The sequence below is a fragment of the Serinus canaria genome, chromosome 8 (assembly GCF_022539315.1).
Source record: "Serinus canaria isolate serCan28SL12 chromosome 8, serCan2020, whole genome shotgun sequence".
Classification (NCBI taxonomy): Eukaryota; Metazoa; Chordata; class Aves; order Passeriformes; family Fringillidae; genus Serinus; species Serinus canaria.
The window spans coordinates 18,881,515-18,897,035 of NC_066322.1; the positions used below are offsets into that span (position 1 = coordinate 18,881,515).

Sequence of the window (15,521 nt, forward strand, 5' to 3'; positions counted from 1 at the left end):
AGTGCAAAAAAATTTACTTGGCTATGAAGTAGAGGCAGGCTTTCTTAAATGGGAATGCATTTTCTGCAAGGCCATTTTCTGTAGGATTTAATATTTGTTTACCTTTTTTATCCCTCTAAACATGCAGACCTAATTGTTGTCTGGTGCCTCAAAGACAACTTTAATAGATATGGATGTTGCATCCATTGCTAGATAATCTTTCTAAAAGCTTCAGAGGGATAAATATGCATAAAGATGGTTTCAGCTGTCCAGTTGTGCCACCTGGAAGGCAGCTCAGATAGCTTTGCAAGTTATTTTGAGGTGATGAAACCCCTTTTGTAGTATCTGAGAGCTGAATTAGGAGATGGGTAATTCACTTTCTGGGGCTTTGTGCTCTTGTATAGACTGTTCTTACTGAGAAGGATCCATTTCCATTAAAATCTCTTGTGAGAAAGATGAATTTTTACACCAGAGAGGGCCATGGAGTATGCAAAATTTGTGTTCAGTGTGAAGGCTTACTTGGAATGACATTCCAAATTGTGTACATCCAAAATTTCCTATCTGCGTAGGAAAGTAGATAGGATATTCTTAGTGTCTTGTGTCTGGCAAGAAGACCAGTCTACTAGCAATGGTAAAACAAGATGACTTGCCTGAGACACCAAGCAATTATATTCTAAGGCAGCTCACCTTTATGTTAGAAATATGTTGTATGGCTAAAGTTATAATTATAGATTAAAATAATCTGCACCTTGTTTATTGTATGATTATGAAAACTGCTGGTGACTTTGTTTCAGATGGTTTAATGCTAACTGTTGTGTTAGCCAACACTATTCACGTGCTGAGGGTCAGGCGTGTTTATGCTCAATTTTCATTACAAAGGCTGCTTTCTACTGGAGTAGGCTTAAGTCTAAAATGAACTGGCATTTTGGCCCTGATACATGTCTCAAGTGTAAATCTGTGCCCCAGAGAGTACATTACCTCACAGTGGCTGTAGATTGCATTAGAAAACGGATACATGCGCTATCTTGCTCATAAGATTAGTTTTAGAATTGCATGGCAAATAACTGATATAAAACCTGACACTGTTTAGAAGTTACAGATGTAGTTGTTCTTTTACATAGGAGCTACATGTGCCTGAGAATCTGTTGGTGACACTTTGTACTATGGTAGAAAATTATATTCTTATAGTTTCTTAGCTACAGAATACTTTGTGCTTCCCTAAAGCAGCATCCTCATAAAATTATCACTTATCAAAATGGTATACACAATATCATCCTCATCAGGTTTTGGAAGAAAAATAATTTGAACTGTTCATGTTTACTTCTCTTCAGTAGGAAGCTCTCACTTAGACAGTTCTCACTTCCTTTAAGTTTGAGGAGTGAAAATGTCACTACTATAGCATTTGATTATAATTCAGTAGCACAAGGGATTTTCTTCCTATATCTGAAATATTAGGACTTTTTTCAAGGTCACATGAGAATGGTTGGCATCTCTTCAGAATCGTTTTGGTACTTTCTGTTGAAATTCTCTTGATCCCCTTGATATGGTAGTTATATTCCCATTAGAACAGGGGTTTCTCTGTGGTTTTTTTTTTTTTTTTTAATTTGTGTTTGTTGTTTTGTTTGGGCTTTTTAAGGGATGATAATAATTAAATTCTGGTGGCTTGGTCAAGTAGCCAGTGATTTCTTGAAAAGATGGGCTGGTGATACCAAAAGTACATAGAATCTTTTTGTTGTTTTCTATGTAATCCTTGGGGCAGCTAGAATTAATAACATCTTGATGAGATAAAAGAATCTCTAATGATACCCTCTTATTAAAGAATAAAATGAATTGCATATTTGTTTCGGAAGGGGCATCGGGACACACAATTACTAAACAAAATAATCAAGTCCTTATACTCATTGTGCCTTACTGAGGTCATACAGAGTGAGAATTTTATCAGTAGTAATAATGTTCTTTAAAGAAGGTCATTCAAGACTGCCCAGCATCATTATTGTAGGTGCTGTGCTGTCAGGTACTACTCTGAGCAGCTTCTGGTCAAACAGCCAAAGCTTGCAGGAAAGTAATACCCACACAATCCTTCCAGACTTAAGGGAAACCATTAAAATATCTCTGTCCTCATTTCAGGGTCTTTCATAGATAACATTCCTGATACTCTGCTGTACCCATGTCTAAATAAATAAATCATAAAAGTAAGTTTTGACTGATTTTTACTGATTGCATTAAGACATTGCATCATTTGCATTGCAACCACTCAGTACTTGTTGTGTTGTTCCCAGTTCTTTTCACAACAAATAGACCTCCTGGCAAAAAGCACAGAATTAGATTGCTCCACTTTCATTGCATCAGGTTGTGTTGGGATTTTTTCATCAAAATGCTACATAAATTTAAATATTTCCATTCAGCATGGAAATATTTTAACGTTCCATTATGCATTAGTAATCCAGATACCTACTTAATTATTATCCTAGAGTTGCTTATTCTCATTCTTAAGCTTAGCTGTGGTCAAAAAAAGAGCCAGTCCTGCTGGACTGGAATAAAATGAGATTTTGCTTTTCAATTCAATGGCAGTAGAGTCAAGCTTTCACTTTTTTTCATTTTCTACTGTTACTGCCTTTTTTTTTTTAATTCATGGCTCCTGTTTCTTCATGGCTTTGGTTCTTAAGGAAATTTATGGAACGTGATCCTGATACCAAGACCTATGGCACTCCCTGCTATTAATCTTATCCTGTAATAAGAATTGGCTGTTTATTTCTTCCCTTTTTTTTGATGTCTCAACCATTTTTTTTATTCTCTTGAGGCTCTGCTTCTCACCCATGGTTACCAAGTTGCCTTAATAGCCTCTTGTGATGAACAAAATGCCACCTCTATAAATCTTTCTGTCTCAATTCATCCACTGTTTCAGTGGATCTGACCTTGAGAAGTTGTACTTGATCTTTGAGGGACTCCAGATATTTACTTCTCTCCTGTATGTATGGACTGTGGCCATATCCCAGGCAGCTGGGTGCTTGTAGGCAGTGGAACAGAGCAGTGTCCTCTCCCAACCTGACTGAAGCTCGTGAGCTCCTGCCTTCCTTGCTTTCTTCCAGCTCCACCTCCTTCCAGCCTGGTGCTGTTTTACTCCTTAAAAAGGACTGAACCCTATACAAGTGTTGTGTTAAGGGGTACTAATAAATGCATCTGGGGTAAAATGCTGGGCCAGCTTTTGCTTATATCAGAGTCTACACAGTACAGAAATATTCTCCTTTTTTTCTGAGGGAAGTTGCTGCTTTGTCTCTGCTCTCTTGTACACCTACAAATCTATGAGGTCAGCTTTTTATATGTTTGCTGGGGATTTTACCTTATGGCATGTGAACTGGGATTTAATAGCAGAAAAATAGCTTCCTTTCTCACACTGGATTCTTTTGGTAATCACTGTATTGCTGATGTGATACAGGTGAATTTTAGATAGCCTTCACTAGGTTTAAGTAAAAAATCTCTTTAGGTTTCTACCATTGTTTAATAATTAAAACTTATACCAGTGTAAGCAGAGAAACTTCATGTGTATGCTTTTAAGTTTTCCATTTAGACTTTTAAATGTTAGAAGCCTAATTGCCCAAGAGAAGAACAAATGATTTGTAAGCAGTTTGAAATTAAGAGAGAAGCAAGCTCCAGTATGTATAATTTTTGTATTTCAGTGCATTTCTTTAGTGTAAAAAAAATATTCCAAACTTTGGAGGGGGGAGGAGGTGGGGGGCGGGCAAGAAAGCTAAGCTTTATCTTTCAACCTTCATCCAGCAGATTTTAGTCATCATACTTTGCCAGAGCTTGCTAACATAGTTTTGGCAGCATTGGAAGGTGATGTCACATGCTGCTGTAACCTGAATTGCAGTAGTTCCTCATGCCACCAGATGAGAAGGGAGGTACTAATTCCTGACCTCTCTTCAGTTCTAATGTTTATGTAAAGTACTGCACAGAGAGCGATACAAAATCCTTGTTAAAGGGGAAGGAGGGAGAGAAAGGGGAAAGCTCTCTTTGTGGCTTTGCAGCAGTTTCATAACTTGAAGGTCTGTTTGTCATTCTTAGTGCCTCAATGGAGGTGCTTTGCATTCTAATGCGTACAGTTCTAAGGCTGAATATGCAGTGTGAGAGGAGGGGTTAGAGGAGATGTTATTTGTCTCAGAAGCTTTTAGAAAATGCATTTTAAATTCTTAAGATGATGTGGGGGGAAAGAAACATTTAATCAGAAGTGTTTATTGTTCAGTTAAGTTTGCACTGAGCGGAGCTGGGTTGTTGCTATCCTTGGAGCTCACGAACACAATTAGTTACCAGCGGGACACAGTCTCAGCCCTCGTAGTGTCACGTGTGATCCTCCAGGAGGAGTATCTGTCATCATTCACAATTGCACTTTGCAAATAAAGAGCACGGGTATGATGTCAGAAATTACCCATCAGCTTGAATTAGGATGTCACAGTGGTAATTACTGTATGTAGCTTTTCATTGTGTAAAGCTATGAGTCACTACAAATCACAGTTCTCTTTATAATTTTTCCTATAATATTATCTTTACAGTATTTTTAGTAGCTTTGAATTATTGGTCTCACATTCAACTACATCTTAAATTTGCTGTCCCTTTACATAATTGGATGTTGGCTATGCATTATCATAAATTATTTATATAATTTATTTTTAAGTCAACCTTTCACAGCAGAAATGATTTTGATAATGTTCTATTTAAGTACAGAATATGGGCTTAGTATTTTATTTTCTTTTGATAATTCTTTTTTTTTTGGAGGTTTTATAGGGATGAAAAAATTTGTCATGGCTTTGTCTCATTTGTAGTATTTGTCTCATTTGTAAAGTATTTCCAAATGTCTAATGTTAATTAATTAATGTCATCCTTATCAGATAGAGTAGTTTAAGGACATGTTTTAAAAAGGAAGGAAAATAATATTTTTGTTCAGTCTGTTTATTTGCTGCACATAGTAAATATCCTTATAGTTATGAAGTTAAAGATTCTATCAAGTTATGGAAAGTATTGAAAGTAATTTCAATTGAGTTAAGAAGGGAATAGAATGAAAATAATTTAAAATTGGTTCACACCAGCAATTCTTCTTGCACTATTAACTGCTAAGATCTAGTCACAAAACATTATTCTGAGGAGAAAAGGTTTAGTGAACCCTAGAAATTGGATTTGATTTATGCCAGAAAATCTGCCTTTTCACTGCTTGAGATTTCTATGGAAGGAAGCCACAGTCTTTTACCAAATGGTTTCTAAGGTAACATCTTATAGCAGAGCATCTGAAACCAATTTGGTTGTTAATGAGAAATAGTTCTCACGGTGGTGGGAAAGTGTGGAGTGAAAGAAAAGCTTTAAGATTTGGCAGTCTGTCTGTAAAGGCATTTAAATAAATGTGTGCTGCTGCTCTGCTTATGAAATTTTTACATGACTTACACATTCATAATTGCCTTCCAAATGTACAGGTCTCCTTCCAGATTTTATTGATAGATTCTGCATGATTAAAATATTTGACTACTACAGATGAATAATTTAAATAGCTGGCACTTTTCCAGTGGAAATCTCTTTACTATTGCTGAAAGAAAAATTTGCATTTTTGAGGTGATAGTTATTTCTGCTGAAAATCCATCAGTGAGTGAATTGGTGCCATATCAGAGCAATAGCATCCTACTGATATCAGACACCACTTGCAGACTTCCTGGGATTGCTGTGAGACACATTCTGAGGAGTTACTCAGTGCAGTACAACATTACTCTTTCACCTACTCTCTGTCTAAGGAGATAAATAGTGGGTCAGTGAACAGAAATGTGTGGACATTTTACAGTAGATGATCTGAATATCCTCTACTGTCAGAGCTTCTTTGGGATGGAGGGAATAGAGTGCTTCTGTCAACAATGGCTCATTGCCATTTCTTCCTTCCTCTCAGGAAGAGAGAAAACCAGCAATTCTGGCTTCCCTTTCCCTGGATACATAATAAACATGTAATGGCTCTCTCCTACCCTCTTGCCTTGAGGCAAGGCTGTATTCCTGCATTTTGTTTCCTTGCCTGTGTAGACTTGCCTGAGTAGAATTGCAGAGTTTTAAATCATGCTTGCTTACTTTTTTTGCTCATGTTAGTGAATTCTGTTAGTGTGTTCTGAGTTGCACAGGGGAAAAACAGTCCCCTATTAAGCAATAGATTGTATTTAGCAGACAAACAAGCAAACAAAAGAATGAGAAGCAAAGTAAAACTTACATAGTAAAAAACTTAAATCATTCATAATCCAAATAACGTTTACAGAGGCAAAAGAAACTTGCCTTAAATGACTGAGTTTTAGATAAACCTGTGCGCTGCTGTTGTTCTGACCAATTATAAACCATTGATTATATAATGGGAGTCTGCTCAGTGTCTTTCAGTTATTGTTGATGGTGTCCTACCAGTTTTTCCAGAAGCCCATTGTCTCCATAGGCTTCATTCCCTCAGGAGTAGCTGCCCTATTTTATATACACATTGGGTGCTAGTCTTGTATTCTGAATAAAATATCCCAGTTATTTTGTAAAAGTAATTTTTTATTAAATTTGGATCTCTTACCTTGAAATAGTCTCTAGTAGCCTCATGAAAATTGTAGAGTGCAGTAACTTCACAGCAAGGTTGACTTTGGTTTCACCTGCTGTAGAAGGAAGCCCTACACTCTAGAAATCTAGAGAGAGGATCCTTGAATATTTTGTTATCAGATGATGCATAGGATTTTCAGAGTAACTGACACTGTTAAGATAAAACTATGCCAAATAGTTTACTATGCCAGGTTTACTTGGTTTCTAGTGCTGTGGTAGTAGAAAGTTATTGTGACATTATTGGCTTGTCTGAGAGCAGCTGTAGGGATGGTATTGGGGAATATAATAGAAAGGAGGGCTTCAGGAGAAGAGTTCATGGAGAAGGTCGTTCTGATCTTTTGTTGGTTGGCTAGGACACAACTGTGCTTTTTTTTAAAATTTAAATAAAATCATTTATGAAATCAAATTATTTAACTGCTGCTGCTAAAGGGGGACTTGTTTTGCTCCATCCCTTGCACAAAATTTAGTGGGTTTTCCTCTCTGAGGAATTATTCTGGTTCATGAATAATTCTGAAACTGTACTCTCTTTTTTTGGCCATTTAACAGTCTGAGTCAGCTTGTCAGAGGATCATATGAATACAAACTCAGAAGAAGGATGTAAGACAGACAGCAAGGACAGCAAGTAAGGATTGTCTGTCTTTGAGCCTTTCCAAAGAAGAGGCATGTGGTTTTGTGAATGACTGAGCAGTTAACCTGGAAACATGTTATATGTTCATTTGCATTATGTATGGCCATTTCATGTTTTTATCATCACATTTGCTCACTAGGTAATTAGGAAATCAAACTGTATGAACACCAAAAAAATTCAATATATTAATAAGATGAGTTATATTGATGTAATATTGAAACAGTAGAACTAAAACCAATAGAATCAGGTATTTCAAGCCTGATTGGTATGGTATAAAATACCATAGATACACGATGAGTGTCTGAAAGTTGAGAAAAGAATGTTTGAGCTTTTGCTTTTGAGAGTTTTTAAGTGATTACTTGGAGATAAAAAAATCAGCAAGGAATGGTATTTTTACAGAAGTTTTCTTTGTCAACTCTTTGTCAGAAGATGATAGTCTCTGATGTGATCTCTAAACTTTCCTAATGTTGTTCCACTGAATTCAAGTAGCCAAAGTTATTCATATCACTGGTCATTTTTATATATTCAAATGAATAATTGTTTCACAATTCACAAATCACATGACGCTTCACCACAAAGGGAGGGAGAAAGTGGGGAGAGAAAGCAGATCCTGGTTTTGTTTTGAATAACTGTTGGTGCTTTGGATCTCTCTCTGTAGTTCTACAGCTTTGTAAGGGAGAACAGAAAGTTTAATGAGGCTGAGAGCTGAGATTGTGCATAAATCTGGGAGGGGGGATAGTGGGTGGTTTGTTACTTGCTTTACATATTTAGTGGGGTCAGGGGTGGAGATGTTGCTGATTTTCTGGTTTTGAGGGGTTGGGGGTGGTGTTGCTGATTGGCATGTTGAGGCTTTTTCTCCTGTAACAACTGCATTGTGAGCAGGAGTCTGCCTTTCTAATAATCTTGTATTATTTTACGGGTTGTCAGAGCATTTTCTCAATCCAGTTTTGATGCCAGTGTTCTTCAGGGTACCGAGAAAGTGATGAGTAACTGTGGCAAAATAACAATGTAACCAGTTGAGCCTGCTTTCCCTGGATTTGTGTCCTCTGACCTATCCATATTTTCACTGCAGTATCCTTGTCCCTTACAACCACCAGTTTTTCACAAAATCTGTAGGAATGTAATTGTCTTGCATGTCTTGCAATCTGTCAAATTTGGCTTAGTTCAGTTAGTGCTATTTCCCTAGGCAAGAGGTTAAAATATTAGCTAAAAAATAGGAAGCTTTTCCAAACTTCCTGATATTTGACATAGTTTCTTGAAAGGAGCCCATATTTCTTATCAGCAAATTCTAGAGAAAAATGTATTAAATATATTTAGAAACTGGGAGGGGATTGAAAGGGTGCAGGTTCATAGTAGTTTTAAATGCATGATTCAATGTGTTCAAATAGCATTGTTTAAATTTCTAATGGAAAAAGAATTAGAAAGTTCAATCCCTTCACTTTTGTTATCCTTCTGCATCTGTGACTTGTAACTTCTTTAATTACATGTGTAAACACAAGAAAACTGTGGTTTCTAAAGTCTAGAAGTGTTATATTCATAGCATAATTAACTTATCAACCTATTGTTCATGATTAAGTTGGCTTGCAAAGTGGTAATATTAAGTAGTTGTTGATTTCTTTTTGATTACTGTGCAGTGCACCAGGACTGTCGTAGTTCGTTTTTAGGCATAGAAATTGAGATAATTTCCTCCAGATTGATCTTGCTGTCTTTATTTCTTGTGTAACGAGAGTGCATGCCATCACTGAATGGGGAACAATAACAAAATTATTCTGATTTTTCCTTCTTAACCACTCTCTCCCTTTAAATTAAAGGGTTAAATTAAAAAAAAGTTGTTTGTCCTAAATGTTCTTACTGAAACCCATTATGCATGAAAAGAGTCTGAGTCCATTTACAAGACCTCTAAATGAACTCCATTCATTCTGTGCTTAGAAATGTCCATTCAGCCAGAAACAGACACAATAGTTACAACCTCATTTATTTTGCACCAGTACCAGCATATTAAAAGTGAAGGGTTTGTTGTGAAGAAATATAGTAATTTTTCTGTGCTAGTTATATAATTTTGTAATAAAATTCCTTTAGGATTTCAATACTGTAAAATTCCATATATATTCTTTGCCCATAAGTATAATGTAGTAGCATTGTAGTCATCTAAAATTCTTAAACATTCATGAGGATTTTGAAATAGCTGTTTTGAAAACCAACTTGACTTAGCTGAATGTAGCTTGACTTAGCTTATTTTGATGTAAAACAAGTTGTAGAGACATTTATTTCTAGTTGGCTCAGAAATTAAGCCAATTAGTAATCATAATTAGTGGCTATGAAAAAAAAAGTTTTGTCTTTTAGAACATTGAAACTTCGTTTTTGTTTGGAAAGTAAATTACTTATGAATGCATGTCAAAATCGTAGGCATGTAGTATTATTGTTTCATCAAATCCATGAAGTCATGAGTTTTGTTCTTGACTCCACATTTTGTTGGCCTCAAATGTAAAGTGGAAATTGTCCTTTTGTGTTTAGCAGGATGTCATGATCCTGATGTGTATGGGTGGGAGATCAGACCATATTATATCTTAGTTTAAATGACTTTGAGTGTTGAGCAAGACTCACTGGCTTTCCTGCTAAGATCAGGAATAAGCACAAATGATAAGCATTTAGGAAAACCTGGTTCACCTTCCACTCAAGTTGGGCTTTTCTAAGTCGTCCTCATTGATGCTGGTTGTTAAAGTGTGTGAGAATGTGCTGCAGCCTCCCCTGGGTGTTGCTGCTCCGCTGGTGTCAGGGGCTCTGCAGAGGAGCACCTGTGGTGCTTTCAGTGGTGGCCTCTTCCTGCCAGCCTGGGTGGCCATTGGCAGGGCTACTTCCATAATGTGCAGGTAGTGTTTGGGGTGGAAAGAGAAGGGTAAGAGCAGGTACAAATATCACTTTAAATAATACTTTGGAGTCCTTTATTCATTTTTTTAGATTTAGCGGTGGCTGAAGCTCTGCAGCTGTTCAGGACTGTGCAGGGCTGTGTCTCAAGTTGGTGGTGGAGAAGTTTTATGCTGCCTGTTGTTTACAGCATGAGGGCCTTTAAGTACTAATCATCAGCTTGGAAGGAGGTGACTTTGGGAACTGACTATAACTGACTGAGCATTTCCTCCAACAAACTGTAGAAAATACTGTTTGTGGGAAGTGTGTGGACTGAGGGTGAATGGGTGAGGGGCTCATGGCAGGAAAAGCAACTAACAGGAAAGGGTAAGTAGAAACATCATCCTCCTTGCTCTCAACCAGTTCTTTATCTGAAGTCCTCCTGGTAGTTGCTTTTCCTGCTGAGTCTCCTCCTCCTTCCGTCCCCTTGACATGCAAAATAGAGATCCAGTGAATCTCCACACAATAACAGTATTAGGATTTTGTTACTGAAACTCCCTGCATGCCCATTCTGTAACTCTTCTGTAGGATTCCATTGTTTTGGTTACTGCTGAATGTGACATTATGTGACTGGCACCTGCACTGTGGCCCAGCCTGGATTGTACAATGCAATAATGATCTCAAGCTACCAGGAGTTCAATAAAGTAAAGGTTTCAGGATATGCTTTTTGCAAAGTAAATGGTTTTGAAAGTTGCTCAGGTTTTGGGGTATTTAAAAATATTTTAATCTGTAAATGTTATGCCTCTGTATGAAAATTAAGTGACATATATTTATTTCCCATAAAATTTGTGTTTTCTCTTTGATGATTTTCAGCCTAGCTCCTTGAATCACTTCTTTACAATTAATCGCTGTTGATATTTGATTTTGATGAAGTTGCTTCTGATCAGCACCAACTTCTCCTACTTCATGTATTTTCCAAGCCTAAAGATCAGTCAGTTCCCATTTCTTTACTATGAGGAAATGAAAATTAAATATGAAGGTTTTGTGACAATATTAAAAAAAAATTGAAAAAATTGAAAACAATTATAAAATATGCCCCTCATAATTCACTGCTGACAATTCACTTCTGCTTTTGTGTGTTTAGGTACTTCCCACCAGGGTGGCTATTCCCATGCTGCAGTGGTCCATGCCCTGCAGAAATGTGGCATTCGTCATATAGACACAGCAAAGAGATACGGCTGTGAACCCCTCCTCCAAAGGGCCATCAGAGAGAGTGGTGTGAAGAGAGAGGACCTCTGGATAACTACCAAGCTGTGGCACAGTGATTATGGCTATGAAAACACAAAAAAGGCCTGCTTGGAGTCATGTGAAAGACTTGGTGTTGAATATCTTGGTATGAATCTTTACATATAGCTCATTTGTTGTGCTTTCCATGGGAGTACTTGCAAAGATGAATGAATTGTGAAAAAAATTTATGCAGTACAGATGAGTCACAGAAACCAAATTCTGTCTTTATTTACACATTTGCAGGTTTCTTGTTCTCTTTGTTTTCTAAGAAGTTCACATGTGTACAATTAGGAGTACAGAGTTTGTTGCAAATGCTTTGTAAAGGTATTTTTTATTATTAAATTACTTGAGGAAAAACTACATCAGTTTTTTATATTTTGCTAAAATCACCCAAAATCTACGAAACGAGGATTCATAAACTTTACAATAATATATTGGCAACAGGGTGACAAAGGTGCCTGGTTTCTTCTGTGATCTGTTTTCTTTTTCTCAAGGAATGGGGGTCCTTTCTAAAACTTACTTTGCAGGCCTTTTAACTTTTTAAAATCCTGACTACTGCCTTTGGTTTGGTCTGTTTGATGGAATATTTTTTGGAGAAAATGTTAGAGGTATCTAAAAGAATTTAGAAAACTAAAATTAAAGCTTAACTAACACTGTGTTTGTAAATTTACCCTGATCATAAACTACTTGTTGTCAAAGATGTGATATTGTTACTTCCTTACTAGACAGGCAGAGTTGCAATAATGATGCCAATTAGTTCTTTGCAACAGGTCATAGGAGTGCAGGCACCTGTAAATAAACATGATATTTGCATATTTTAGCAATAAACAGACTTCAATGAGGAAGTGAATTTTGCCGAATTAATAATGTATAATATTAATGGCAGCTGTGTGCAGTATTCACTGCCTTTTTTTGCTTGAGTACTTTACAAGGTGAACAGGGAAAAACCTGTATCTGTTAAAGATCAAGATACTTACATGCACATCTTTGGCTCCATACCTTCTAGAAATGTGTCCCTTAACTTCTCCACAGGTACAGAATAATACAAAATGAATGAAAATTCCTTTTTGTTTGTCCTGTGTAAATGCAGGTCACTGCAATGAGACTTCAATAAACAAAGTTTTGAGCCCTGACTTTCTCCTTTAAACTGAGAAATAACATTATTCCTCCTCTCTGTTTTCTGCTTGTTATATTTTGTTTGCTTTCTTTTTTCTTCTGCTTCCTCTTGCACTGGTGCTGAATGTTGATGAGAGGAAAACTTGACTCACTTCCAAGAAGTCATTTGCAGTGATTCCTTCTAACTGTAAGTTGTTCTTTTTATCACAGGTAGTAGGTTAGAGTAGATGCTCACACAAATACTGAGTTTCTCCTAAGAAGAAATGTCTAAAAGAAGAAAAAGAATATCTGAGAGCAAGATATAAGCTGATGCTGTCAGTATGTGAGTGAATCCTTGGAATGGCATAAACAGAACTTGTTTGCCAGATGTGTGAAGAGCTGAAACTTCTTGTGCACATATTACTAAAACCAATTTAGGAAAGTTACAGCTGCCTGCACAATTAGTCTCCATACTAGATTTGTCCTCATTCTTTATATTTTTGTTTTGGGTCTTTAATACCCTCAGCTATATTCCCTCCTTCTTCACCTTTCTTCCACTGATGTGGAGATGTCTCAAAAATTCACACAGCTGTTCCTAAACCACTTAGTCTGCCATGGTGACCAGAATAAATCAGAATTCCCTGATTTCATTCTATGGTATTAACCAAGTATGTGGGGGTTCACATGTTCTATAAAGATACATAGTTTATAAAGAAAACTGAAAGTTCCTAAATAATATATCTGTGATGTTAGCTCTTTATGTTGGAGGGAAAGTTAGTAATTAAGAAGTGTGCAAAAAGAAAAAGCTAGAGGAGCCCTTGCTAAATGTGCAGCTAAGGTCTTTGTTCATGTTTATTTTCTGGAGGGTCCTTAGGAGTTACCCAGTCCATCCATAAAGCCTGAATTATAAACCTGAGAAATAATCTAACAGGAATTAATAAGTCTGTATTATCAGTAAAATGAGTGTGAGCTGTTGAAAGAGCTTGGCTTGTTAAGAGAAAATGTAAAATACTCCATGTAAAATACTTGTTTTGAAGCCTTTTCAATGAACACTTTTCAGACAAGTGGTACTAGGAGAGCAGTGTTCCAGGATTTTTTTTTTTTTTTTTTTGAGCTGGTAGATTATATATCCATGACATGATGGAAATTTGTATTATTTGTGGGCAGTGGTTGTAACAGATACTCTCCTCCTTGCATTTTCTAAATGTGATCCTCAACTAGCAGTAACAGTAAACCAATCTGAAATGGCAGCAGATTTTACAGGTTTGGCAGTAGCAGAATACATTCCTTGGGATTTAGATCCAACCTCTAAAGTAACTTCTTGAATGCTGATTTGTGGGTTACCAAATTCATAAACAATTTTGTTTTCCTTTTGACTGTTCTGAGTTTGTCCCATTCAGGCAAATCTGGCCTATCACAAATCCCCAACTGGAGCTGGACAAATGCTCAATCAGCAGCTTCACTGTAATAGATGAACCACATGAAATTGGTGTATTATCATAATTGATCTTCTGTATTGCTTCAAAACACTTTGTAGATTGTTTCACATTGATCCTTGTTCAACAGAAGGAAACACAGAAAGAGCAAAAAAGGATGGAGTGAGAAAGAAAAATACATCCTATCAATATTAAGTGACTGTTGAGAAAAACAAGGAAATATGATTCCCAGCATTAAGACAGCTGGGAAACATTGCAGAATATACTTCTGCTTTTAGGGCTAATAGCAGGCTGGGTTTGTTTTTCATATTACTAGGCTTGTTTTAGTCAAATCTAACTTTTTAAAAAATATTGTATTGGGGATTTTGCATAGAAAGGAAAACTTTTATTTCCAAAATAAAACATCATGTTGGCTTTTAAATGTGTAAAATGGCCTGTACTGTTCAGTTAAGAGGAAGTGTGTTGATTGTAGGTGCTGCAACCACTAAAAAGCCATAAGCCATTATATTTTAAATGAATGTGTGAAAGCAGCTCAGGTGTTAGTTTTAGTTTTCCTGCACCACTGTGCATTGACATTTAATGACCTTCAGGCCTCTGCTCACTGCTGCACCATTACAGCCTGTGTGCAAAAGATGTTTTAAAAAGCTGTTGAATATGAAACCAGATTGTGAATGTTTGGAGGTTTTTTCCCTTCTTTCTCAAGTGCATCCTGATACTAGGAATCAAGGTGGATTTTTTGATTTAAGATTAATTTTTAAAAATACATTGTTGGAAGGTATCTCAAGATAATAATTTTTCCCATGGTACAAGGCACAGCCTCATGTTCTCATTAAAAATGTAGTCTGTTCCTAAAAATCTCCAGTGATAAAGTTATATATTTCTTGATTACTAGAACTTTAATCTGTTTCAGTCAATGATTTAAAGTTAATTTCTTGCCTCCAAAAGGAATTTAAGAGTGTTTGTGTTCTCACAGTACCCCAGGAGGGAAAACATTTTAAGCAAAAGAAAATGTGTGTGTGGGTGTAGGGTGTGAATGTGTGTACAAATAATAATGAAATCACAGACCTTAGTTTGTGAAGTGCTTATTGTTTTTATTGGCCTGCAGATATGATGGAAAGTTTTCTAACAGCTGCAGTAGAAGTAAGGTCCTGGCTGTGTGGGGTGCTTCACACATGACTGGCAGGACTATTCTACTCTTTGTCTATGAGATAAGAAACCTTTGCCCCACATCTTTCATGAACACTTCTTGCAGTCAGGAAGATTGTACTTGGTGATCCAGTAGATGCTTTCTAGCTCTAAATGCTGATATTTTGGAATTTGAAGTAATTTTTATTTCAATGAAAAAGCCTAAATTGAAAGAAACATAATGGGAGGATATGGTCGTGGTGTACCTGGTAACAAAACCTTTCTAAAATAAAGGACAACAGCTAATCTTGTTTGCATCAGAGGCCTCAGACACTACTACAAGGAAGGGGGATGTGTTGCATTTTTTTTGGATGTCTGAGGCCAGAGATCTTTCAGTTATCAAATCTCTTATAAGTCTTTCTTTGGAGAATGTTTCAGTTTCCTGAGCAGAGTACAATGCATCTGTGTCTGTGGAAATCCATGATGTAACTACTTCTGCGAGCATTTCCACACTGTGGTGTCTAACTAAACAGTCA

General features: G+C 36.6%; 1 protein-coding gene across 1 annotated transcript in view; it reads left to right on the plus strand.

Annotated features, from left to right (window-relative positions):
* LOC103814857 (uncharacterized oxidoreductase ZK1290.5-like) overlaps positions 1-15,521 on the plus strand; it is a 45,765-nt gene that overhangs the window by 2,875 nt on the left and 27,369 nt on the right. The window contains exon 2 of the mRNA XM_030226284.2: positions 11,187-11,435. Within this exon, the coding sequence (XP_030082144.2) occupies positions 11,187-11,435 (249 nt within the window). The remainder of the gene's footprint in view (positions 1-11,186; positions 11,436-15,521) is intronic.